This window comes from Galeopterus variegatus, unplaced genomic scaffold (genome assembly GCF_000696425.1).
Source record: "Galeopterus variegatus unplaced genomic scaffold, G_variegatus-3.0.2 Scaffold1568, whole genome shotgun sequence".
NCBI lineage: Eukaryota > Metazoa > Chordata > Mammalia > Dermoptera > Cynocephalidae > Galeopterus > Galeopterus variegatus.
Window position 1 is genome coordinate 154,782 of NW_007727679.1, and position 27,826 is coordinate 182,607.

At 41.9% G+C, this 27,826-nt stretch overlaps 1 protein-coding gene across 2 annotated transcripts in view; it reads right to left on the minus strand.

Moving 5' to 3' along the window:
- The window catches only part of DENR (density-regulated protein), a 26,441-nt gene extending 11,903 nt beyond the window's left edge, over positions 1-14,538 (minus strand). Inside the window, exons 1-2 of one of the 2 annotated variants that reach the window (XM_008577705.1) lie at positions 14,434-14,538; positions 13,652-13,766 (exon numbers count right to left, since the gene is read on the minus strand). In XM_008577705.1, coding sequence (XP_008575927.1) covers positions 13,652-13,757 — 106 coding nt within the window. In that variant the 5' untranslated portion in view covers positions 13,758-13,766; positions 14,434-14,538. The other variant, XM_008577703.1, reaches the window with a different exon arrangement.
- Between the last annotated feature and the right edge of the window lie 13,288 nt (positions 14,539-27,826).

The following is a 27,826-nucleotide window of genomic DNA, read 5'->3' on the forward strand; positions in this document are numbered from 1 at the left end:
AACCCTCAGCGGGAGCGCCGCCGCGCTCCTAAGCGGTGCACTGTAGCAGTGCGCCACCGGGCCGGCCCCACCTTGAGGATTTCTTATAGGGCAGGTCATGTGATGGTGAACTCCTGCAGTTTTTGTTTGTCTGAAACACACACTATTGTTACCTCATTTCTGAAGGTTAGCTTTGCTCAGTATAGCATTCTTGGCTGGCAGTTTTTTTCTTTTAGTATTTTGAATTTAACATCCCATTTTCCTCTGGGTTCTAGAGTTTCTGTTGAGAAGTCTGCTGTTAGTCTGATAAGGGCTCCTTTATAGGTGACGATGTTTCTCTCTTGCTTCTTTTAAGATTCTCCCTTTGTCTTTGAGCTTTGCCAATTTGACTATAATGTGTCTTGGAGAGGATTTTTTGGGTTGAATCTGTTGGGAGGTCTTTGAGCCTCCTCGATGCAAAGGTCCACGTCTCTCCTTATGCCTGGAAAGTTTTCCATTATTATTTTGTTGAATAGGTTTTCCATATCTTTTCCTTTCTCCTCCCCTTCTGGAAAACCCATGATTTGAACGTCTGTGCATTTAAGGTTGTCTGCTAGCTCTCTTAGATTTTCTTCATTTTTAAAACTTTTTCCCTTTTTTTTTTTTTTTGTCTGCCTGGGTTATTTGAAAAAGACTATCTTCAAGATCAGAAATTCTTTCATCTGCTTGTTCTAGCCTGCTGCTAAGCTCTCAGTTGTGTTTTTTATTTTGTTGAATGAATGTTTCGGTTTCATGAGTTGTGCTACATTCTTTTTTAAAGTATTAATCTCTTTGTAAATTTCTCCTTCATATCATGGATTTTTTTCCTTGTTTCATAATATGGTCTGAATCTTCTTGTATCTCAGTGAGTTTCCTTAAGATTGTTGCTCAGAATTCCTTTTCAGTCATTTCAAGGGTTTCCCGCTCTATAGGGCCTAGTATTTGAGAATGACTGTATTCTTTTGGTGGTGTCATATTTTCCTGGGTTTTCAAATTCTAGTATCTCTATGTCAATACATCTGGTAGAGCAGTTGCTTCTTCTATTACTCTGGAGTGGGCTTTGAGGAGAGAAAAGTCCTCTTCTTTTTCTGATCTCCACTGGTGACTTTCCTTGTGTCAAGCAGGTTGCCTGTATGGTGGCTGTGGCATTGAGCTACTTTTGTGGCAGCGGCTGTGTTGGGCTACCCACACAGAAGTGGTGTTTTCACCCAGGGTGGGGGGTGCTGCCCTCAGCTCCTGCATAGGACCCTGGGTGTGCTCTCTTGCCTGCTACTGGGGCAGCTGTTATGTGCTTTTAAAAGTCAATTTCCATCCACAGATCACTTACTCTTTGCAAAGGGATAACTGTACCTTTTCAATGCAAAGATCTACCAGTCACCTTCAAACTTAGTTAACATCACCAATGGTGGAACAACCTGACATTATGACCTCTTGATGCAATGCAACATGAAGAATGTGAGGGATATTCTACAAAATAATTGGCCTAGGGGCCGGCCCGGTGGCGCACTACAGTGCACCGCTTGGGAGTGCAGTGGCGCTCCCGCCGAGGGTTCGGATCCCACATACAGACCGGTTCCTGCTCACTGGCTGAGCAAGGTGCGGGCGCAGCGCCAAGGGTTGCGATCCCGTTGCCGGTCCCGGTCTGGTACGGGCGTGACACTGAGGGTTGCGATCCGTTGCCGGACACGAAAAAAGACAAAAAAAGGAAATAAATAAATAAATAAATAATTGGCCTATATTGTTCAAAAAATATCAATGTTTTGAAATACAAGTACTGAGAAACTGTTCCAGATTAAAGGAAATTAAGGGACCTGTTGGTTGAACCCAATATATGATCTTGAATTTTCTTTTGCCGTAAAGAATTATTAGGATAAAATTTTTTTAAAAAAAGAATTATTAGAATAACTGAGGAAAACCTCAACAAGCTCTGCAGATTAGATAATAATATTATTTCAATGTTGAGAGACAAAGAAAGCAAATGTAGTGAAATATTAACATTTGGGAAATCTGGATGAAAGATATTGAGAAATTTTTTGTCCTATTCTTGCAAATTCTCTGTAAATCTGAAATATATCCCAGAAAGTGCAAAGTATTCATTGTGTAATTTTGGTCGAAGTATATAGATGTTCACTCTTTAAATTATTCTGTACATTTAAATATTTTCATAATTAAAAGTCAGGGAAAATTTAAATATCAATGTAATTGTTAATGTTTCATACAAAGAGGAATGCTAAAAAAGATTTCTACACTAATTTCAATTCCATTTACATTTTTATAGCACCATATTTCATCAATTCTAAGACACTTTTTTTCTTACATTTTAACATTTCTGATGTCTCGATCCATCTTACAACTGATGAGATGTGACTGCTTGATCAGCAGCATTTTCTTTCTTTCTTCTTGGCACAAAAAATAATGAAGCATCTTAAAATTCATGGCTTTTATAGTAAATAAAATACGGTACATTTGACTAAAAGTTGCTCCACCTACTACTCATTGTAACTTTGTGGTAAGGGAAAACCACCTAATAAAAAATTATTATTATGCACATAATAAAAAATCCAAACAGCACAAAGAGTTTATAGTAGAAAATAGGTCTCCTCCTTCCCACTCCTGATCTCGAAATGTAACTACTCCTAACAGCTTCTCATTTAAATTTCCAGAAATAACCTATGCACATACAGGCATATGATCTCTAACCCTGCTTTTTATAGCATACTACATACTTTATTTTACATCTTACTTTTTCTCACCTAAAAAATAACCTATATTTTCCAAACTTTGGCTGCTAAAATCCATAAACAAATTGTTTAAGCCATATATAGATACCAATTTCACACATATTTCATGACAAAACAAAATGACATCTGATCACTGGAAAATACATCCACTGTCCTCTTGACATAAACTATGAAAGTAGAAAAATAGGGTTTTGTTTGATGGTAAATTGCTCACTGTTTAATATACGTATTTACCATTTTAACCATTTCTAAGTATACAGTTAGTGGCATTAAGCACATTCCTATTATTATAAAACCAACACCACTATGCATCTTCTGAACTTTTTAATCATTCCAAACTGAAACTCTGTACCCACTGATGGAGTTTGGATGTATTGTCCTCCCAGAATTCATGTGGAAATTTGATCCCCAATGTGGCAGTGTTGGAAACTGATTGAGTCACGGGGGTGGATCCCTCATGAATGGATTAATGCTCTCCCTACGTGGGGGGATTAATGAGTGAGTTCTCACTCTACTAGTTCCCGCAAGAGCTGGTTGTTTAAAAGACCCTGACACTTCCCCTCTCTCTCGCTTCCTCTTGCCTTGTGATCTGCATGGGGGGATTAATGAGTGAGTTCTCACTCTACTAGTTCCCGCAAGAGTTGGTTGTTTAAAAGACCCTGACACTTCCCCTCTCTCTCGCTTCCTCTTGCCTTGTGATCTGCTTGTACTTGCTGGCTGGCTGGAAGCAACCTGAGGCCCGCACCAGATGCAGCTGCCCCAGAATTGTAAACCAAATAAACCTCTGTTCTTTATAAATCACTCAGTCTCAAGTGTTCTGTTATAGCAACACAAAATGGACTAATATAGAAAATTGGTACCAGGAGTGGGGTGTTGCTTATAACAAATACTTGAAAACATGGAAATGGCTTTGGAACTGGGTGTTAGGCAAAGGTTGGGGGAGTCTGGAGGACTCAGAAGAAGACAAAGAGATAAGGGAAAGTTTGGAATGTCTTAAGAGACTGGTTACATGGTGGCGAGCAGAATGCTGATAGACATGTAGACTGTAAAGACCCTTCTAAGGAAGTCTCAAACAGAAATAAGAAGGATTTATCAGAAACTGGATCAAAGATCACCCTTGCTGTGAACTGGCAAGGAACTTGGCTGCATTATGTCCATGCCCTAAGAATTTGTGGAAGTTGGAAATTGAGAGTTGTGAACCGGAGTATTTAGCAGAAGAAATTTCTAAGCAGCAAAGCATTAAGGAAGCTGCGTCGCTACTTGTAATAGCCTACTCTGAGCCAAAATTTAAAAGGGAAGCAGAATGTAAAGATTTGGAAAATTTGCAGCCCGGCCATGTGGTAGAGAAGCAGAGAGCATTTTCAGAAGGAAAATTCAATGGTAGTAAGACGATTAACACAAAAGAAAAGGATTATCAAGAGAAGGGGGAAAAGGCCCTGAAGGCACTGCAGAAGCCTCTGGGGCCAAACCTTCCATTTCAGGCCCAAAGACTGAGGGAGACAAAATGGTCTTGGGAAACAGGCCTGAGGCACCCTCCACAGGCTCACTGCCCAGGACCACCTCGGGAAGCTGCTTCCAACACCAGTGCCCCAGCTGCTTTGGCTACTCCAGCTGTGGGTAAATAGGCTCTAGGTGTGGCTGGACCTGCAGCTTTGGAAAATATATGCTGCAAGCCTTGGCAGTGTCCACGTGGTGTTAGGTCTACAGGCTCGCAGAATGCCAGAACTAGGAAGGCTTGGGAGCCTCCACCCAGATTTCAAAGGATGTATGGAAAAGTCTGACGGCCCAGGAAGAGATCTATTGAGGGGGCAGTGTCACCACAGACAACCTTTGCTAGAGCAATGCCAAGTGGAAACATGTGGTGGGAGCTGCAGCAGAGAAACCCCATCAGCACCATATCTAGTGGAGCCATGAGAGCAGGACTGCCATGGAGAACCAGACCTGTAGAGCTACCAGAGTGGAACACCAGCCTGGAAAAGCCCAGGATGCAGGACTTGGAATCAAAGATTATTTTTGAGCTTTAAGACTGTCTGCCCGCTGGGTTGTGGACTCGTTTGGGGTCTGTTTCTTTCTTCTGGTGTATTCCTCCCTTTTGGAATGGGAATGTGTACCCAATGTCTGTTCCACCATTGTATCTTGGCAGTAGACAAATTTGGTTTTGATTTTTACAGGTTCACAGGTGGAAAGAGTTTGGCCTTAGTCTCAGATGAGACTTTGGACTTTGGCCCATGCCAGATGCAGCTGTCCCAGAATCATAAGCCAAATAAACCTCTGTTCTTTATAATTTACCCAGTCTCAGGTGTTCTGTTATAGCAACACAAAACATACTAATATATCCACTAAACAATAACTTCACTGTTTACTGTTAAAGAAACAGCCTTTAAGCTCACTCAGAAATACTGGCTCCCTAACATCCTGAATGAGCTCAGACACAAATACTGCTTCTGAGCTCATGAGAACAAGGGACGAGGAGAAATAACTATCATATCACATGGCTGAATTGGGAGGACAACCAAAATAGGCACCGTTAGTTATTAACTAGATCTCATGGAATTACATTAAATTTCAAAATACTCAGAAATATTAAATTAACAGTTCTACTTGGTCTACAGTAACTAATTTTTTTTTTTTTTAAAGTCCAAACAAATTTAGAGAATTTGTTTGTTTGGTTGTTTTTTGTGGTTTGGGTTTTTTTGGGATCACCATTCCTTGAGTTCCGTGTAATAAAAATTGTCTTTTTGAACAGAGAATGAATAGCCAGGATCAAATAATTACCTGGAAAAATGTTGTCAGTATTTCCAATTGCAAATTTCACTGTAAACAGTTACCAAAATCACTAATTTTGCATATATTATGGTCAAAAACAGCAGTAAAATTTTGAAGTGCAGAGCCTCAAAGGAAATATTGGGAAGCATCTCCTCACCCCTCTTAATATGAACTTGCGTGAGCACACATCCTTCTTGCTTCTAGCCTCTGCACACTGAAGTTACCCTCTCTCTCTCAGAGTGCAGATTTTTGCAAATTCCAGCAGCTTTTCAGTAATGTTCCTTCTGCTACCATGCATGGAGTCTTCTGTACCCCTTCCAGATGAAAGCCATATATCTAGCTAAACTTGGGGCATCCTCTTTTCACAGATCTCCTTTGCACTGTTAGAGACCACTGGCCTAAATGTACTTTTGTACTCCTTTCTCCTGTGTCAGTGAAAACCAGCTCATCCAATATTCTATCACAATCTTCCCACCCAAGCCTGGAAAGAGACTCATACTTTCAGCTACAAAAAGCAGAAACCTAGGGAGTCATCTCTGATCCTTCCTTCTCCTCCATCCCTTACAGTCAACCCGTCATCAAGTTGTGCCATTTTCCATATCCTTCTCCTATCCCCAATCTCACTTTCAACACCCAAATGTCTCCGTGGACAACTGCAATAATTTCTTAACTGGTCTTCCTCCAACCACACCTCACATACAATCTTTCAAAAATACAAATCTGACCTTGTCGACCCACATATTAAAAGTCTTTATACTGGTAGGATAAAGACCAAAATACTTAATTAACATGGCCTATAAGAGTGTCCTAGTCTGGCTCCAGCCTCATTTCAGACACATAGCCTAGCCAGCCTGGCCTTCTTTTGGTTCCTCAAACAAGCTATACTACCTCTGGCCAAAGGGACTTTATTATTTTTTTATAGTGCAGAATTAATTAATTAATTTATTTTATTTTATTTATTGAATCAAATTGATCATACATATTTTGTGGGTTCAACATTGAGATATGTTGATGAAATCAATATTACTAGCATATATATTGTTACAAATTGTAATTATTCTTTATGCCCCTTGTCCAATCTCTCCCCTCCCCCTCTCTCTCCCACCTCCCTCCTCTAATTACCCTAGATTTCTTCTGTCCTTCTGAAATAATAATGGTTACTCTGTTGATTTGCTGTCTAGATGATCTGTCCAATGCTGAGAGGTATGATCAGGCCCCCCAATATTATCATAGAGCAGATGCTTCTTCTGTCACTCTGAAATGGGCTTTGTGGACAGAGACATCCTCTTCTTTTCTTTATCTCTGCTGGTGACTCTTCTTGTATCAATGCACTCCAGTGGTTGGCAGACCATCTGCATGGTGGTTGTGGAGTCTAACCACTTTTGTGGCAGCCATGATTATTGTGGTGGCTGTGGTGGGCCACCCACATGGATGTGATGTTTTTGGCATGCTCCTTGGCACTGGTAGTGTGCCGGGTTGTAGGGTATGTCTGGTCCCTGGCTCCACTGGGTGGGCCCCGAAGTGCTGGTACGATGTGCTTGGTTGTGGGAGGGGGGACCAGTCCCCTTTTCCATGCCTCGGGTCCCTGGGTGGGCCGTGAGGCTCTGGCATGGTGTGCCAGTTTCTGTGAGGGGGATCTGGTCCTTTTCTCCATGCCTTGGGTCCCCAGGCAGGCCCCGAGGCACTGGTGGTGTGCCTGGGCCAGAACTAATTTTTTGTCCTTTGCTTACTTATAAAACAGGGGAACTTCCTCTGGGAACCAGTACTTGAGCTGTGTGGTTGAGCTAAATTGCTGCATTGCTGCTGTTTCCCTAGGGAAGGCTTTTTGTGCAGCTCAGGGTTTAATGGTTGACCTTATAGGTACTTCCAGCTCTCCAGAGACCTGGTGGATCTGGGTTGTATAGAATCTCTTGATCGGGCCTGAGTTTTTTCATCAAACTGCACCCCATGCAATTCTGCATTCCCGACCAGTCTCCTCTGAGTGGTCCTGCACTGATTGGGGGGGTGGGTCGGCTGTCCTTGCTGTGTCCCAGTGTTCTCCCGGTGGGCCCGTATCCCCTACCACCCATGCTCCAAACACTTTCCATGGGACAGGCCCTGCGCCGATCTCTTGCAATGATTCACTGACCTCTAAATGGCTCCCTTTTCTCAGTTGTTCTGGCTCCTCACTCCTGCGTGGGTCCACAGGAACCCTATTAGTGGTCTTGCTGTCCTGGGGGCTGCCAAGGCCCTCTTCTCCCCTGTCATCTCCAAGTAACTCCATCTGAAGAGCACAGCTGCGGCTTCTGCCAGCTCCTGCTCCTGCCAGCTCCTGCTCCTGCCAGCTCCTGCTCCATGCGCTCATCGGCTCCAGCCTTAAAGCGGCCACAGCTCAAAAAGCTCAGAGCAGTTTTTTCTTTCTCTCATCGTGGTTCCTCCCGCCTTCATGAACTCCATAGTCTCTCCTCCTCTTCCCCTGAGCTCCAGCCCAAAGGGACTTTATTATTATTATTATTATTATTTAAAGATGACAAGTAAGGGGATCTTAACCCTTGACTTGGTGTTGTCAGCACAACGTTCTCCCAAGTGAGCTAACCAGCCATCCCTATATAGGGATCCGAACCCGTGGCCTTGGTGTTATTAACAGCACCATGCTCTCCCAAGTGAGCCACGGGCTGGCCCCCACAGTGAACTTCTAACCATGCCATTCCTCTCAGCAAATGCCTGCTCATTCTTCAAGACCTTGAGATGGTTTCTTGAAGTTGATGTTGTCATGGCTTGTCTTAGATTTTAATCCCAGCCACATCATTTAAATTATCCAGAAACTTATCACCAATAAAATCAGGATGATATTTCAGTTATTGTGAAGATTAAATAATATATGCTCACATTCAATAAGCTTCAATTTTCCTTTTTTCAGTACTCCCAAGTAGAATTGGTTGGTTCCTTCTTTAATTCCCACAGCAGTCTGATCAATTCTCTAGTGTACATTTAGTACATTGTAACTCTTCTGTTAAAGCTGTGAGATTCCATTAGATAATTACCTCTTACTCATTTCTGTACATGGAGCACAATGCCCCGCACACAGCAGATGCTTAAAACATGTTTCCTAGATGAATTTAAGCTGCCCTCTGAAACCCTAGTTCTAGCTGAGAGCTAAATCCAGTCTTCTCTAATTTGTGTTCTCTTTTTGAAAAGGGGGAAAGGACAGGAAGGAGAAAGAATGATAAGGAATGTGCCTGTATCACTATCTCTTTCATTTTTCTCTTTAATTGGTTAGATATTCTATTTGAGGGTTTTCTTTCTTTCTTTATTAGCATATTCATTGTTACAAATCATACTTATTCTTTATGCCCCTTATCTAATCTCTCCCCTTCCCCTTCCCTGTCTACCCATCTCCCTTCCCTTCCCTTTTTCCCCATTGAGTGTTTTCTTTCTTCTCTAAGCACCCCAAGAACATTAAATATCTGCCAGAAATTACATTCAGTACAGTTTTTTTTTTTGTTTTTTTGTTGTTGTTTGTTTTTTTAAAGATGACCGGTAAGAGGATCTTAACCCTTGACTTGGTGTTGTCAGCACCATGCTCTCCAAGTGAGCCATGGGTTGGCCCTTCAGTACTATTTTAATAAGTGTATTTCTCCCCTCTCCCTTGTCCTCAAACCCAATTAATTGCTTTATCCTGTTGATTCTACCATCATAATCCCTTCCTCAACCTTCTCTTCCTAATTTATGCCATTCAGTTTAACCCTCATTAATTTTGTCTAAAGTCTCATTATAGCCTGGCCAGTAAGCTTGCCTCCTTCAACTTTTATCCTGCTGCCAAATCACCTTCATGTAACGTTTCTGCTCAAAAATCTTCAGTGACTTACCATTACCTACAAATAAAGTCCTCCCAACAACTCTCTGGCCCCAAACCACACCATCATACAATTTCCTGCTACTCGGAGTCTCTTTATGAATCCCACATTACAACCAAACTACAACTCCCTCTATACTCCCCATTACCTTCCTACCTCTCTTGCTTTGCTCCTTTGCCTGGCATGTCTGTTCTTCAGCCCTTCTGTGCTTGCCTGAAGCTACCTTTCCTTCAAATCCCCATTCAACTGTGGTTACTTGTATATAGACTTCCCTAATTCCCTACAACGGAAAGAAACCTTTCCCTTCCTCTACACCACTATGGCTAATTGTCCCAGATTTTCATTTCCTGTCTCTCTCTGCTGCCATTTTCACTTGTATCTTCCTTTCAGCACTCATCATCTGCCCTGTGTAACTTATGTGCAGATGAAGGGCAGGGCCTCTGCCAATTTACATTCCTTCACAGAACTTAGTCCAGGACCTTATACATCAAAAGTACTCAGTAAAAATTTTTACAGTCTTTGTAAATTGCTGATTCCCTATGATATGGATGCAATTAACAATGTCATCATACTTTCTTACCAAGCTGGCTAACAAAGTCCATCATTTTTGCAAGATGGTAAATGTTAGAAGGAATCTAAAACGTAGTCTAAACCCATCTCCACCATTGGTTTGTTCAAGCATTAGGATATTTTTGCATCAAATGAAATCCCGCATTGTTCTTTAGTGTTCATCAGGTAGAAATGCATCTTTCAGTAGCTTCCACCTTGTAGTCCTAGTTCACTGACCCCTTGAAGTCACAGGAAACAGATCTTATCCTTTACTCACATAGGCTTTCAAATTTAAAATGTTTCACAGGTAACCATCATATAAAAATACAACAGGAACCTATATTCTGAGCATCTTGTTAAAATAAATGTACCAATTTTTCTTGTATACCTAGTTAACACTTCACAGTTATAGAAAAATATGACAGGATTTCTAGAGGCTGACATTCTCACTAAGCTTTCTAATTTCTCACTAATTAAGCAACTTCTCTATATGGTGAAATCCACCCAGCTCACCTCACTACAACTATACCCCAAGGATATTTCTGGCTCTTCTCTCCCCTTTCCTTGGAAAAGCTCATATACACTTCACCTTCAAACTATCACCACTGTGGCTAATAGTCCCAGATCCTTATTTTCTATATCTCTCTGCTGCCAATTTCAACATAGTTAGATTCTTCCATTCAGAGAAATTCAAATTCAATGTATTGAAAAAATGAGCCCATCATCCATCTCCAAATCTACTCCTTCTCAACTTCATCACTTTAGTGGTGGTCCTGTTTTTCAGTTCTCTCACTGAATCTATTTCCTATTTCACTGTTAAAAGTTTCATCTTTTCTTTGATTATCCCTCTTTCTTTCCTTTTATTTTTTGGCTGCTGGCCAGTACAGGGATCTGACCCCTTGACCCTAGTGTTAGCAGCAGCATGCTCTGACCAAGTGAGCTAACTGGCTGGCCCTTTATTTCCTTTTACACTGCTTCCACTCTAAGCAAGGCACTCATTTACCTCAAACCTACATTTCTGAAATTGGCCTTTCAGTTCATGGCTTCTCCCTCCTCCAAACAATGCAACATATTAATCCTCTCTTGTCATTTTGTTATTTTCCTGCTCAAGAACCTAATAGTTCCCCATAGATGGTGAAGACTACAGCAACTCTGAACTTCTCATCTGACTTTCAGGAATAATAAATAATATTTACTGAGAACTTACCATGTGCTAAACATTGTTATGTACCTTCCATTGTATTATATCATTTATCCCTCTCAACAGCTCTCTGAAGTAGGCTCTACTGTTATCCCTATTTTATGGTTGATGGCACTGGCCCAGGTCACAGTCAGTAAAAGGCAGAGCCAGGATTTAAACTCAGATGGACTTCAGTGTCTGAAGTCTCAACCCTGAGGACAAAATGCATCCCCAGAAATGACCCCATCCAACCTAGCCTGGTTTCTCACTATACTCCAACTCGGCACTCTATTCCAATCAGCCCTTTCTTCTCCCTCGCCCTTGAAGGTACCATATTAAATTTTGCCACCATATTGTTATGAATTCCTTCACCTTTCCTTGCAAGTTCTACCCATCACCCAAGGTTTAACTCAAACCCCATTTCCTTGAAAACTTTCCTGTTTCCCTCTGAACAAAAATCCCTCCCTTTCCTGAGCTCCTAATTCATAGTTATAGCCAGTACCACTTAATTCCCTAAGTGCTTCTCATATAACTTGACTTTAAAATCCTTAAGGAAGAAGTACACCTTTCCCCATCCTAGTGCCTGTAATATCATTACAAAGTAGGGAGGAAAATGAAAAGACTAAACCTTCCTCAAAAACATTGGGAACCTCTCATCAACACATATTATCAGTGAAGTGAATTAAATATTTAGTGAATTAAATATTCAGTTCTTCAAAAGCCACCTTAGGAGTGACATAAGCAATTCAACAGCATAGTTTTCATACACTGTACTTAATTCTAATGTGGTTTTCTTTCTACATTTTTATAAGGATACATCTTATAATTATGGCATGTCAATCTAACTGGTATCATTTCTTAGTGGAACCTAAAATAATAGCACATCTTATAAAATATGAATTCTTAGATTCAGTGAAATAGGGTACAAAGAATAATAGTTCTTAACTACATCTGACAAACAAGGATGAAGAAACCATACTAACCTAGTATACTTGTCTAATAATAATAATAGTTAGCATTTAGTGAATTAAGTTCTTGTGTTAGTTGCAGTACCAGGAGCTTCATAAGAGTCATCTGACTTAAGATGTAATCACCATCTTCATTTTACAGATATTAGGAACAGACCCCTAAACCGAGTAACTTGCCCAGGGTCACATAACTGGTAAGTTATGGAATCAGGATGCAAACCCTGGTCCATGACTCCGAAGGCAAAGAATATAACCAAATAAGATCAATATCATAACAAAACTCAACCCTACAAAAAGTTCTGCTGGGCTGGCCTGTGGCTCACTCGGGAGAGTGCGGTGCTGATAACACCAAGGCCACGGGTTCGGATCCCATATAGGGATGGCCGGTTTGCTCACTGGGTGAGTGTGGTGCTGACAACACCAAGTCAAGGGTTAAGATCCCCTTACCGGTCATCTTTTTAAAAAAAAAAATAAAAAGTTCTGCTGCCTACTCTTTTGCTGAGGTACAGAACATCAACTTTGCTATCAAAGACAGTCAATAAATGATGAGTTGCTACAATTTTTGAACTCAATGACATCAATTCCCCTTCTACAATACTGAAATTCCAGATGAGGTCTCTATTGCCCTCTCAAAACCTAAGGTCCATGACATTAAAAACCTTTTTGACTTCTTCACTGCTCAGTACACTGCACCTAAAACATTGCTAGACACACAGGAAATGCTCAAAAATATTTATTTAAAAAAATATATTTACTTGCTCTTTTACTATCCTGTATCTTTAGATTTTTCTGAATTTTCCAAGATGCTAATAAAATAGAGCATTCACAATTCACAAATATTTCTGTATTAAAAAATGCTCAGTACACTGCACCTAAAACATTGCTAGACACACAGGAAATGCTCAAAAATATTTATTAAAAAAAATATATTTACTTGCTCTTTTACTATACTGTATCTTTAGATTTTTCTGAATTTTCCAAGATGCTAATAAAATAGAGCATTCACAATTCACAAATATTTCTGTATTAAAAAAAAAAAAATTCAGAAGGAGAAAAATCTTGATTAATTCTAATACATGTATTATTCAAACCAAGACAACTTTCCCAAGACTGTCCTACCATGACTCTTACCTCATCTTCTCCCTGACACCCACCCTATAATATACACTATACAAATTCAAAGATGCTCACTTCTCCACTGTTATGCATCAAGCTTTTTTTTTTGCACATCTGTTCACTTCATCTGAGATGTCCTTCCCCACTTCCTCATCTAGTCCTTGTCATCCCTTAAGACTCAATATCTTCCAAGAAGTCCACCTTTAATAGCCAGACTAGCACACAACATCAGGCTGAAATAATCTATTTGCACATCTCTATTCCAATTGGACTGTAAGCTCTTCCAGGCCACGTAGTAAGACATAAGTGACACAGGTCGGGAAAATCTGTTAACCCATGCCTCTTCCTCACCTGGCCCCCTCTCCCACCAGTTAAGGATTCACCAAATGACAAAGACAGATGGCGGGTAAAAAGGCTGAAAAGGACCAAATGTGAAACTATTATTACAACGCATACAAGATAGTGAGTAAAAGTCATTTTCTGCCTTCCAATACTTGCCTCCACAATAAAGAACTCGAAGCGGATAATCGGCATCTAATTTGGCACTGTTCCTCAGGTCTCCTTTGCAATCACCTCCACTGGATTCAGAAATGTCAGCAGCCATTTCACAAACCTGTGAGGAAGGAAAATAACACATTTTCACTATTCGGAACCAAGACCACAGAGGAGCAGCATTCAGGTGCAGTCTCACCCCCTTACAGTAGAAATCCCCCCACCCCAAAGCTGTTTCAATTCTCTGTTAAGTGAGAGGTAAAAGCTGCATTAGATTCATAAAATATGAGCAGCTGCGGCACATGGGGTGGGTGACCTCGGCAGAGACGGAGCAAAAGGTCTGAGGGTGATATGGGAAGGATGCAAACTGAAGTAAGAAAGAAAATCTCCAAAGCAGCTGGACGAAGAGAAGCTGGAAAAGCCTAGGAAGAAGGGATGGGTCACCCGAGGTGCCCACAGCGCAGGGTGTAGGGGCAGCTAAATCCCATAGTAGGGGCACTTAAGTCAGAAATAGCGATAGGAGGGGGCGGGGTGACCAGACCCTGAGGAGGACAAGAGAAAATGGGAACAGAAGGACCAGGGAGGGGCAGAATGTAAGAACACTGGGGCGACAGGAGCGACAAGGGCGACCAGGTCTGATGCGAAGGGGCTATCCCCGGGCACCAAAGGGGACCCCATGCGGGCGGGGGTGTGGAGACGCCCGGCCCCCTTCCTCCAGGCAGCACCTCAGCTTCTCCCATGCTCTCTACAAGCTTCTCGGAGGCGGGAAAGGCACAAGGGGTCGTTACCCAGGCGATCGCACAGCCCCCACCGCCTCCGCTCCCGCCGCTACCGCCAGCTGAAGGGACACATGCAACTCCTCTCCCTCGGCCAGGGCCGCCGGAGAGCCCGTCTGCCGGGCGCGCTCCCGCGAGACAATAAGACTTTATCGCGAGATTCAGACCGCCTCTCTGCAGATGTCGCGAGAAACCTGAAGGCGGGGGCGGAGAGAAATTAAAGAGCATGCGCCTTCCGCTGAAGGGGGGCGGGACCAAGAAGTCGAGAAACGGGCTGCCGGAAGGCCGTGCTCGTTAGGCGACGGAGAAGGTGGGTTGTGGGAGACGGGGGCGCGGGAGGGGACGGGGACAGGAGACGCAGAGACATGCACCTGAGTCAGAATGACTCTCTGTTAATGGGCCCGGGGAACATTGCCCCGGTGTCTGGGGTGCATCCTGGAGTCCTGACTAACTTCCAGCCCAATGGAAAGTCACTCCTCCGCGGGAAGATTGCAGCTGGATAAGGCGTTTACTCTCATTTCAACACCACACCCTAAACTGGAGGAATTACTGTTGAAAAGATAATATCAACGCTATTTAAACTTTTTTCATCGGCCACAATCTCACCACTCTAACAACTATTTTCTTGTCTTTTTTGTTTACTCACCACTATACTAAGGAGGATTATTTACATCGCCTTCCTTGTGTTTACCTATCCTTATGTGTGTTCTAAATTGGAATTAATCTATCCCATCTCAGGCTTTCTCTCAGGAGTCTGAAGCGTGGTAGGTGTAACTACAGGGTCACATTTTGTGTTTTCATTTGGGGAAAATTTCTTCATATTCATACTCAGCCTGAGTCCCGTTTGTGAAATGGAACTGATAACGCCACAATGCTTGCAGGGATATGAAAGATAGGGGCATGATGACCCAAAAAAAGTGCTTTGTAGATGAAGGTTGGTCTTTTCTATTTTGCTTTATCTTGCATTCACACCCAACTTATTTCCCTCCTTCCCTGTCAACTTCACTCACCGCCACTACTACCCATCTTTAATTTTTTGTTTACAACTTATTTTGTAGGTGCACTAAGGCATCCAGCAGAATCCTTTCCACCAGAGATTCAGCCAGTGTGACCTCCACTTCAATGTCTTTCTTAAAGAAGAGTTCCCCTCCTCAGAAAGAGTCAGTTCTACATGACACTAGTGAAAGAAGAAAAGATCTTGTTCCCACCAAAGCATATTTGATTCCAATAATAATAGCTTCCGTTTATTGACACCCACCCTGGAACCATGTTCATGTGCGGTCCAGGTAGATTCATGCCACAAAATTGTCTTAGGTTTCTTACTATGCACCAGGTTCTGTGCTGGGCACTAGGGATACTACAGTGAACAAAAGCGATAAAGTCCCTACTCTCACTAAAATTAGCAGTTTTGGACATGTTAACTGATTTAATCCTTACAAGAACCCTGTGAAGTAGGTATTACAGTCCCTAATTTTCAAATGGTAAAACGAAGGCTCAAATGTAGAAATAAATTAAGTTCAAATATACTTAAGATCACATAGCATAAAGCATATTTTATTGATCTTAAAATGAACACTTCTCATTTCAGTATCTCACATCAAGATGTACAGCAGTGGGCGGAGTTTTAGCATTGTGCCATCGTTTAGATGACAGCATTTTTCTCTTTTACAGGTTCACAAAATAATGGTGCATCGAGTGGCATTTTAGATATGATGAAATATGTCCATTTTTCTTTTTCTCTTTTTGGAGACTGGCAGGTATGAGGATCTAAACCCTTGACCTTGGCATTATCAACACCATGCTTTTTTTTTTTTTTTTTTTTTTTGTCTTTTTTTTGTGACCGGTAAGGGGATCGCAACCCTTGGCTTGGTGTTGTCCGCACTGCGCTCAGCCAGTGAGCGCACTGGCCATCCCTATATATGATCCGAACCCACAGTGGGAGCGCCGCTGCGCACCCAAGCGCCGCACTCTCTCGAGTGCGCCACGGGGCTGGCCCAACACCATGCTTTAACCAAGTGAGCTAACCAGCCAGCTCATATGTGCGGAAATATGGATAGGTGGCCATTCCTGCATTATAGACCAATGTCCTCAGTTCCATTTCTCACCCTTTTCCTGCTCTACTTTGTACGGAACGAGGCACTGACCCCTGTAGACTTCTGTCCCAGGCCTCCTTGTTCCCTAGCTTCCAGCTAGGTTCAGCCAATGGGAGCCAGCAATGGGAGAAGCCCCCTTCCCCTCCCCACTCTGCCCCATCCCTCCTGCTTGAGCAACATCTCTGGCAATAACTGATTCTCCCTCTGCATTGTTAGGTGGTACCAGCCCCTGGACTCTAATAACATAGCACCCTCCCTGGATCTAGGCTCTGTCCTGGGGAAGGTTGTATCTTCCTGCTGCTGCTAATTTCTGCATTGCCTCACCACCTCTGTTAAGCTTTTCAACAGTTCCATTCCCCATGTAACCAATCCCTGAATTAAATTCTTCTTTGGTTTGAATACTTTCATAGGGTTCTGTTTTCTGGGTGGACTCTGCCTGACACAACTGGCATTCAAACCCAGATTTGCACTCCTGTCACATCCCAGAGCCTTTCAGCTCTCAGGTACTCAAAGGAGGAAGGACATATTAAATAAACATCCCATCAGTTTCTTACCAGGAAGCCACAGACCTCTGAGAGACACTGAAATTATTGTAAAGGATACAGGAATCCATTTGTGCATGAAGCATTGTCAGTAAATTGACTAAATATCTCTCAAACATAAGAATTAGTATTTTCCAATATGTCACCATTTTGTTCCAATGAAAGTCCAAAAATTGAATGTGATTGGCCCAGCTCAAGTTATGTCCATCCCTAAATTAGTCACCATAATTAATCAAGCCGTGAGTCAAGGGTCCCATCTTTGGACCTGGGTTTGGAGAGTAGTGAGAAGGTACATCCTAAAAGAAAATTGAGACACTATTACCTTCTGAGACAGTGATGCTAAGGTATCGAAAACAACAGGATATCCACTACAGCATCTTCATGCTCACATGCGCTAAAAATTATTAAATAATCTAGCACCCTTAACATATCAAGTGGCTGTATAGGTAAGTCAGACTATTAACAGAATCTCATTTTACTTGAGATAGTGTGTCCAGCTAAAGATACTTGATTCCCCAGCTATGTGACACTGTTCTGATCAGTGAGATGTAGGTAGAAGTCCCTGAGGAGGGCATCCCTTCTGTCAGGAAACACTGTGAAAGATTTCGAAATGGGCAAAAAAGAATACTGGTGTTGGGCTGGCTGATTAGCTCAGATGATTAGAGCATGGCGTTGTAATTTCGGTGCTGGGAACACCAAGGTGAAGGATCTGGATTCTCTTACTGGCCAGCTGCCAAAAAAAAAAGAATACTGGGTGTCCTGTGTGGTGCCCTTTGATGCCATCTCCATCTTTCACTGTCTTTGAGCTATTTTACAATTTTGTAAGTAATGGAAAACTGATAGTAAAGCAAATGTCTCTTGTCTATAGAAATGCAAATGAATTGCATCTGGAGGACCTGCAATTGATTAATTCTCTGTTGATATTGAATAGTTTTCCATCTATTTGGAAATTCATTTCAGCATTCCCAATTGCCTGAAATTCTCCTTTGAACTGTTTTTAACATCTTACCGATTCCCTTGCTAATTAATGAGTGAAATAAAATCTTTGACCCATGTTTATTTTATAATTGGATGAGTCATATTTTTATCCTTTATAATTTTTTTTTCTGGTGGCTGGCTGAGGCAGGGATTGGAACTCTTGACCTTGGTGTTATCAGCACCATGCTCTACTGAGTGAGCTAACCAACCAGCCCCTATCCTTTAAAAAATTTATCATTTAAAACTTCCCAAATAAAAAGGCAAGGCCTCACATAAACAAGTCTTGACCTTTCTCTCTTCTTTCTGACTGGACCATGAACATAAGGCAGTAGGTACCACAGCCATCTTGCAAGCATGAGGGGCAAGCCTGAGAATGAAGTTCATATGCTAAAGATTATGGACTGGACACACATAGATAGCCTGGGTTCCTGATAGCATCGTTGAGTCACCATGTCAGCTCTAGACTTTTTCTTTCTGGAGTTATTTCTGTGAAAGACAAATACTCCCTAATCTGTTTAAACCAGGCAGGGGGGCTTTCTGTTGTACTACAGAATGCATTCCTAACTGCTCCTTCCAGAAAGATAGGTATTTCCTTTAACGCAAGAGAGAAACGTGTGCTCAAGCCAAGCGTGCCTGAAGTAAGGAGACGAAGGTAAGACCTGGGTAAAGGGTGATGGGGAAGTGATGTTGCAAGGATTGGTCATTCGGACAAAGCATGGAGGAAGGGGCAGTTTTGACAGTCACTTTCTGAGAAGTCTTCAATTGAAGAAAATGAAAGAGCTTGCCCTTGGCTGCTTGAATTACAAGTGACCTCACAACATGTGACTCCTTACCATAACATCATTCAGAGTCTCATGAAATCGTGGGTTTATTTTTCCACTCTTAGGGCTGAATTGGCCCTGAGTCAGACATTTCCTTTCACCTGGTCCTTTCTGGGCATTTTCAAGATGATTACTTGGGGTGATGTGGATTTTCATTGATTGCTTTTCTAGTATTCACTCTCAATAATAAGTCCACTGACCTGATCCTGTCTAAAGAAGAAGAAGAAAAAAATAACAAGTCCATTTTGGTTGGCAGTTTTCATCTCTCTCCCACACTCTATCCATGTGGTCTGATTCAGCCTTAACTCTCCATCCAGAGGTGGTGCCCGTGACCAATGTCTAAGCCAATCAGCACATTGTGTTCTGCTGGTAGCGATGATTAATTGATTCAACAGTAGATCATCCAGAGTGAATCTCAGCAGATTTTTGAGGGAATATTAAAAAGAGCCCTCTCGGGCCCAGCCCGTGGCACACTTGGGAGAGTGTGGCGCTGGGAGCGCAGCAGCGCTCCCGCTGCGGGTTCGGATCCTATATACGGATGACTGGTGGGCTCACAGCACTCACTGGCTGAGCGCGGTGCGGCCGGTCTCAAAAAGGACAAAAAAAAAAAAAGCCCTCTCTTTCCCAGGGGACTTGAGTCTCAGGATGGACAGTAGAGTTGCCGGCCACCATCTTGCCACCATGTGGCCTGAGAATAAAGTCAATATGGAGGGCAGCAGAGCTGAGAGATGGAGAACATATGATTGCAGCCACATCTGAAGTCAATTCTAACCCTGGACCTTTCAGTTGTGAAAGTCAATACATTCCCATTTTTGCAGTTTGGAGTTTCTTTCACTCTCAAATCAGTCTTGATGAATACATAGGGTTAGGGCTTTGGCAGCCCAAAATAAACCAGCCTTACCAGGTTTATTAACACCTGTTCTAGTCCAGTGTTTCCCAATATATTCCCCCCACTATGACATACAATAGAAGGTATTCCCTTGCAGAGCACAATCTCTAAACAAATCTACATTTTGATAAAACCCCCAAATGGTTGACGGGATATAAAAGCATTAAAATAATTTGTCATTTTTAAATTTTACAAATTTGTAGTTTGTAATTTTCCCAACTGCTTGTGGACTGTGGCAGACTAAATGGGCTGTCCACTGACTCCTTTCTCTCGCAATCAAGAAGGCATTTTGGCTACTTGGAATAAGGCCCGGCCCAAAGAGAAACAACATAGAGCTAATGTTCAAAATGTCTAATTTGTTTAAGTAATTAAAAATTCAAACTCTAGTACCTTAATATTAGCAATAGATTACCAGACACATGCCATACATACAATTGAATTCAACATACCAGTGGGTTGAGACCCCCTTGAATGAGAACCACTAAGTGAATTAGGCTCAATTTATTCCCAGGATATATGAACTACCTTCAAAACTAATAAACTTTTCATCTGTTAACTCTAGTCTAAACTGAAAACATTTATTCTTTTTCTGAAAAGAGTTTTTATTTGTTACCTTTCTCTCTTATGGATATCCTTCCAGAATTGCTCTCTCAGCAAGATGGCACCTTCCTATTGGATCTCTGATATTTAAAGTGGTTTAAAACATTCTGTTAATGAAAAAAAATTAAGAGTACAGGAGTAGATTTCAGGATCAAGAATAGTTGGGTCCTACAGATTAAACAAGATGTTCAAAAATCTCTTTTTCTCAGAATTATAAAACAAATGTGAAAAGTGTTTATGTTTGGTGACTCCTGGTAAATACATGAGAGTTACTTTGTACTATTCTTGTAGCTTTTCTGTAAGTTTGAAATTACTTCCATTTTTTTTTTTTATTTTAAAGGAAAGGACTTTTTTTTGTGGGAGACGGCTGGCTGGTGGGTACAGGGTTCAAACCCTGAACCTTGGTGTTATCAGCACCACGCTCTAACCAACTGAGCTAACTGGCCAGCCTAAAACTACCTCTTCATCTCTTGACTCCTTTCCTGTTCTTTCTTCATACTCCCCACATACTTAGGCTATTTTATACTAGTTTAGCAATCCCATTAAGAAAGAGAGAATCTTTCCCAATGGTTCTAGCAAACAACTCAAGTTAGTGTCTCATTAGCATTTTGAGTCATGTGCCCATCCCTGAGCCAATCACAATGGCTACAAGGATGACATGATCTGATTGGGCCATGCCTGGTCACATGTCCATTCCTAGAGCCAAGGGATGGAGCCAAATTCTCCCAAACCTCAGAGAGTAGGGGAAAGATGGCCACCAAAGGAAAATCAGGGTGCTAATACCACAGGAGGGTACATGGGTGCTGAGAAGACAAAAACAGGATATAAAAACACTATCATCTGAGCCCTTGATCTCAGAATCTCAAGGGAAAAGAATTAGGTAATTGAGATGATGGGGAAGGAGCAGGCATGACAGAGGTTAATGAAAACCAATCTGTTCTGCTTCTCCAAAAATTAGATGTTTCATAAGGTCATTTGCTCTTCTTGCAACCTAATGACGGACAAAGGGACACAACTAGTTCTGCCACAAAAGGCCCATAAATATTCACTGTAGAGGAGGATTAATTTTAAAAGATGATACAGTTTTATCAGGACAAGACAGGAACTTTGTTAAGATGGGCACTTTGTTAAGTCACACAGTGAAACTCATCTTTTCTTAGTCAAACCAAGGATCTCCTAACATAAGGGACCCAAAGCCCCTGAACACTCTATCAGGACAAGACAGGAACTTTGTTAAGATGGGCACTTTGTTAAGTCACACAGTGAAACTCTTCTTAGTCAAACCAAGGATCTCCTAACATAAGGGACCCAAAGCCCCTGAACACTCTGAGAGTCTTATTACATTTTAGTCTATCTTTTATTATAAAAATGTTATATGCCTCTGGCAATAAATTCAAATGATACAGAAGTGTTGTGGGGAAAATAGGATAATTTAGTCAGGCTCCCTCGGCTCAGGTCTGGTTGGGGGTCAAGCAGCACATTTCTTGTAAACAGGTTGTGTGGGGGTGGAGTTAGTGTACATGTGCACCAATGTATCTTCTTAGTTTTGTTGCTATTGTGTGTCCTTGAGTTTGTGAAGCAGAGCTGGCCAGCAGAGCTCGCATCTAAAAATAGAGCATGTTTGCTCTACTGGCAGCTGCTCAGTTTTTCTTTGGACTTTGCTGGTAGCAGTTGAGTTTCTGAGTTTCTCTTTGTACTGCCTAAGTTCATAGTGTTGTGTGTGCTGAATAAAGACTATTTCTTCTTCAACCAAGGCTCCGAGGACCTTTTTGCCAGTTACCTAGCTCATAGACCTGCGTGTGAAGGGTTTGTGAATAGGCTTGAGGGGTCTTTGAGCTCCAGACCCCAGCTCTAGGTCTACAAGTGTATACAGGAGAAAAAGTTTCTCCCTCTCTAGAGTGTTGTTAATAGTTTGCTACATATAATGATAATGATAGTAATAGCAGCAAAAACTTATGCTGTTACCAAACTCAGGTCTGGCTGCCCACCCCCTTGAGAAGAAAAAAAACTCAGAAGTCAAATGGTTGGTGTTAGAAAAACAGATATATTCAGCTGAAGGAAATGGTAGGCTATCCCATCTCAAAGATTTAGACTTACTGAGGGTTTTTTTTTTTTTTGTCTTTTTCCGTGTCCGGCAACGGATCGCAACCCTCAGTGTTGCCCCCGTACCGGACCGGGGACCGGCAATGGGATTGCAACCCTTGGTGTTGCTCCCGCGCCTCGCTCAGCCAGTGAGCGGGAACCGGTCTGTATGTGGGATCCGAACCCTCGGGCGGGAGCTCCGCCGCGCTTCCCAAGCGGCGCACTATCCAGTGCGCCACCGGGCCGGCCCTTACTGAGGGGTTTTTAAAGGGGGTGTTTAGGAAATGGAACATGGGAAGTAAAAAGCAGGAGAGAAGGGTACGTGAGCTACAAGTAGTCCGTGTCTATGAGTCAGGTACAAAGTTTCACCAAGGGTTCTTCTGTTTTCTGTTCTCATCTTCGCTGTTATCCCAGGACTCTGCAAGATTTTGATTTTTTCCAGAGTAGAATCATCTTTTCTGCAGTCTTTTGCATAGTTTTGCTTCACAGATCTCTGGTTGACTTAGCTGGTACCCAAGGTCAGCTTTCAGCCATTTGGCCTTGATCACTTCTCAAAACTCTAAGTCTCAGAGAAAGAACTGATAGCTTTGCAAATTACTGATTAGCTTCTAGGCCTTGTTTTCCAATTTAACAAGCAAGATAAGAAAGAGGATGGGAAGAAAGAGTAGAGAGAAAAAAAACCTGTCCTTTTTAAAATCTGACCCACTTTACAGCCCAGGCAGTTTTAGATCCTAACACGGCTTCAGTCCTACACGCTCTAACAATAGTATTTACTCTATGTTGTACACTATTGTGTGTACTTTACATAGGTTTTGCCTTCACATTAAAATGAGTAGGTATGGGCTGGCTGGTTAGCTTAGTTGGTTAGAGTGTGGCATTACAATACCAAGGTCAAGGGTTCAGATCCCCAAATCGGCCAGCCACCAAAAAGAAAATAAAAAAGAATGAGTAGGTAGCATCGTTCCCATTTTACACATGAGGCAACTGAGCCTTCAAGAGGTGAAATATCTTGCCTGAGATCTCATATCCAATAAGTGGAGAGTATTAACTTTAAACCCAAGTAGGCTGACTCCAGAGTATGTATTCTTATATTCCAGATTTTAAACTGCATAATATATAAATACATATATACTGTCTTTTTTATTGAGTTGCAATTCACATAACATAAAATTAACTGTTTAAAGTGGACAATTCAGTGGGATTTAGTACATCCACAATGTTGTGCAAACACCACCTCTCTCTAGTTCTAAAACATTTTCATCACCCCCAAAAGAAACTCCATACCCATTAATCAGTCACTCCCCATTCCCCCCATCACAGTCCTTGGCAAATACTAACGTGCTTTCTGTCTCTATGAATTATCTATTCCGTGTATTTCATATAAATGAAATCATACAATGTATAATCTTTCATTTCTGGTTTCCTTCACTTAGAATAATGATTTTGAAGTTCATGCACTCTGTAGCATGAATCAGTACTTCATCCCTTTTAATAGCTGGATAATATTCCATTGTATGTGCAGCACATACCACAATCTATTCATCCATTCATTCACTGATGACCATTTGGGTTGTTTCCACTCATATTAGTCAGGGTTCTACAGAGAAACAGAACCAATAGAATGTGTATATACATAAAGAGAGATTCATTTGAAGAAATTGCCTTTCATCATTGTGGAGGCTGGTAAGTCTTAAATCTGCAGGGTGCACCAGCAGGCTGGAGACCCAAGAAGAGCCAATTTGCAGTTCAAGTGTGAAGGCTGTCTCCTGGCAGAATTCCTTCTTGCTCAGGGGAGATCAGTCTTTGTTCTACTAACTGATTGTATGAGGCCCACCCACATTATGGAGGGCAATCTGCTATACACAGAGTCCACCAATTTAAATGTTAATGTCATCCAAAAAATACCCTCACAGAAACATCTGGAATAATGTTTGACCAAATATCTGGCACTTTGGTTCAGCCAAGTTAACAAATAAAATGAACCATCACACCACCTTTTGGCTATTATGAATAGTGCTGTTATGAACATTTGTGTACAAGTATTTGCTTGAGTAGTGTTTCCAGTTTTCTTGGGTATATACATAGCAGTGACATTGCAGAGTCATATGACAATTCTGAGGAAATGCCAAACTGTTTCCCATAACGAATGAACCTTTTACATTCCCATCAGCAATGTATGAGGGAATATATATTAATTTTAATTTACAAAAATTGGATTATTCTACACAAACTGGAATGTGGTGGTTTTTATTCCATGTAATATATCTTGGACATCTTTCTGGGTTAGTACTTATAACTTAGTCTCCTTTTACACGGATAGCAGAGATGCCCAGAACAGGGCCTGGCCCAAAAAGAGTGTTATAGAAATGAATGCTATTATAATTTTTAGTGAGTGTATTTTATTTAATAAGTATTTTATTGAATAAGTTCACAATAATTTATTTATCTCACTCCCCATTGGTAATTTAAATTGCTCTCAATTTTGTGTAACTTTTTGTTTGTTTGGCAGCTGGCTAATAACAGGGATCAAACCCTGGACCTTGTTATTATCGGCACCACACTCTTAACAAACTGAGCTAACTGGCCAGGCTTTTTATTTAACTTTTTATCATAGATAATATATACAAGCAGAGAGAATAGGACAACGAATGTCCACGTTCCCATCATCCAGCTATTAAAAACTCATAACCTCTCTTTTTCTATTTCTACTCCTCTCTCCTGCTGGACTACTTAAAGCAAATCCCAAATATCATATAATTTCATCTGTACATATTCTGTATTTATTTCTAAGTGATAAGGCTCTTTCTTTAAATATAACCAAAATAAGATTGTCACACCTAACATATTTAGCAATAATTCCTTAATATTCCCAATTAGCCAGTCAGTGTTCAGATTTTCTTCTTAACGGTTGGATTTGTTTGAGTCAGAGTACAATTGGTTGATATATTTCTTAAATCTCTTTGAATCTATAGTCCCCCTGCTTTTTAATTTTTCTTGCACTTTATAGAAGAAACCATTGTTTGCAATTTTCAAAACTCATTTTGAAATGGTTGGGAACTTCCTCGTCAGATCCTGTGTCAGGTCAGTGTGAAACCATGGAGCTTGGTCAAGCCATGAAGCAATTTTCATCTCTCCCCTTAACATCCTGGCCTCCAGCTTTCTCCTGGGCTACAGCTTCTCCCAGCAGAAACAAACAAAAAATATGATGAATTACTTAAACCTTAAACCTGGTCAGTAATTCCTCCCCGCTTCCAGAGAGGGCATTTTGAAATAGTTGGGTAGAGAAGAACTCTAGGACTCAAACACTGATGTTGAAAAGGTCACTACAGTGGGTCAAATGGTGGCCCTTCCACCAAAAGATATGTCTATATCCTGACCCCCAGAAACTGTGAATATGACTTCATTTCGTAAAAGTCTTTGCAGATATAATTAAGTTAAGGATTCCGAGATGAGATCATTCTGGATTATCTGGGCCATAAATCCAATTACAAGTGACCTAATAAGAATAAGAGACACGCAGAGGAGAAGGCCGTGTGACCACGAACACAGAGACTGGAGAGATGCAGCCACAGCCAAGAAATGCTGACAGCCACCAGCAGCTGGAAGAGGCAAGGAACAAAGTCTTCCCGAGAGCCTCTGGAGGGAGCGTGGCCCTACTGATACCTTGATTTCATACTCTGGCCTCCAGAATTCTGATAGAATAATTTAAGCCACCACGTTCGTGGTAATTTGTTTCAGCAGACCCAAGAAGCTAACATAGTCACATACTCAGGCCCCTGGCTGGGGAAGCAGAGCCCCTGAATTCACACCACACGGATAGTTTCTTCTCCCACCACCTGTTAGGTAGCCCTGGCAGGAAAGTCCACTTCCTGCCCTTGTCACATATAAAGTGAAATGCTATCTTATAAAACATCAGAGTAAGGGCCAAGCCCATGGCGCACTCGGGAGAGTGAGGCACTGGGAGTGCAGCAGCGCTCCCGCCGCGGGTTAGGATCCTATATAGGGATGGCCGGTGCGCTCACTGGCTGAGTGCGGTGCGGCCGGTCTTAAAAAGGACAAAAAACAAACAAAAAAAAACATCAGAGTAAGTAACATGACAGGGCCCAAGAGCTCCAAGCTCATGCCAGATCGGTCTGGCAGGTATGTCCACGAGGCATTTCAATCTACCCTTCACATTCAGTCGTGTCTTAACCTCCTCGCAGCCAGTAGAATAAGTAAACTGCGGAGGTGCAGGACCATTGGTTCACTAGCTCATTTTATTTATTAAAGACATACTTACTGAGTGTCTCCTTGGAGACCAGTATTGGGCTACCTGCCGGAGAGACACACTAGTAAATCATTACAGTATTGTGTGGTAAGTGTGTCAATGGCAGAAATGGCACAGAGAAGAGGGCCTCAGAGCAGAGAGGGAGATTCATAGGAGACTTGGGAGTTGGGGGAAGTGATGTCTTCTGAGCCACAAACCACATGTGGCTTTGTTACTGGGCACAGGTCTGGCTGCCTGCCCCCTTTCAAAAGCAAACCATAAGGGTCCAAATGTTGGTGAAAATGGAAGTCAGCTTTTATTCAGGAACACCAGTGACCTGAGGAGAGATGTGAGGCTAACCCATCTTTACGGTAAACCTGAAGGAGAGTGGCCAGACTAAAGCCAGATCAAAGACTTGGGTTTACTGAGGGTTTTTTTTTAAGAGAGGGCCAAGGGAATGGAATGTGGGAAGTGAAAAGCCAGAGGGAGGGGGACATGAGCTGTGGGGACTCCATGTAAAGAGCCAGGTGCAAGGTCTCACCAAGGCTCTGTCTGATTGCTGTTCCTGTCCTTGGCATTATCTCAAGGTCCTGCAGGAGGGGTGGAATCAGCCCAACTTTACTGCTGTCTCCTTGGTTTCCCAGGGTCTGGATAGTACATGCAAGCCTGCAAGTTTGCAGCTTCAGGCTGGCTGGAAAACAACTTTACGTTCATGTATATGATAACATTTTTTGCCCCATAATCAAGGTTCAAAATATAAAATAATCACGGGAAAAGAGGGAACTCAGGGAAATGTATGCCAAGAAAAAACTTTTAACATCTGTTAGAGCCAATGTGGTTTTAGGTCCTGCCATGGCTTTAGTCCTGCTCACTCCAGCAGCTTTTAAATTTTTTTAATTAATTAAACTTAAATAATATTGGGCCGGCCCGGTGGTGCACTCGGTAGAGTGTGGCGCTTGGGAGCGCGGCGGTGCTCCCGCTGAGGGTTCGGGTCCCATATAGAGACTGGTCCGCTCACTGGTTGAGCACAGTGCGGGCGCGACACTGAGGGTTGTGATCCCGTTACCAGTCATGAAAAAAGACAAAAAAGGAAAAAAAAAAAAATCTTAAATAATATTAAAAAATTCCTATTACTGCATTTCAAGAGCTCAATA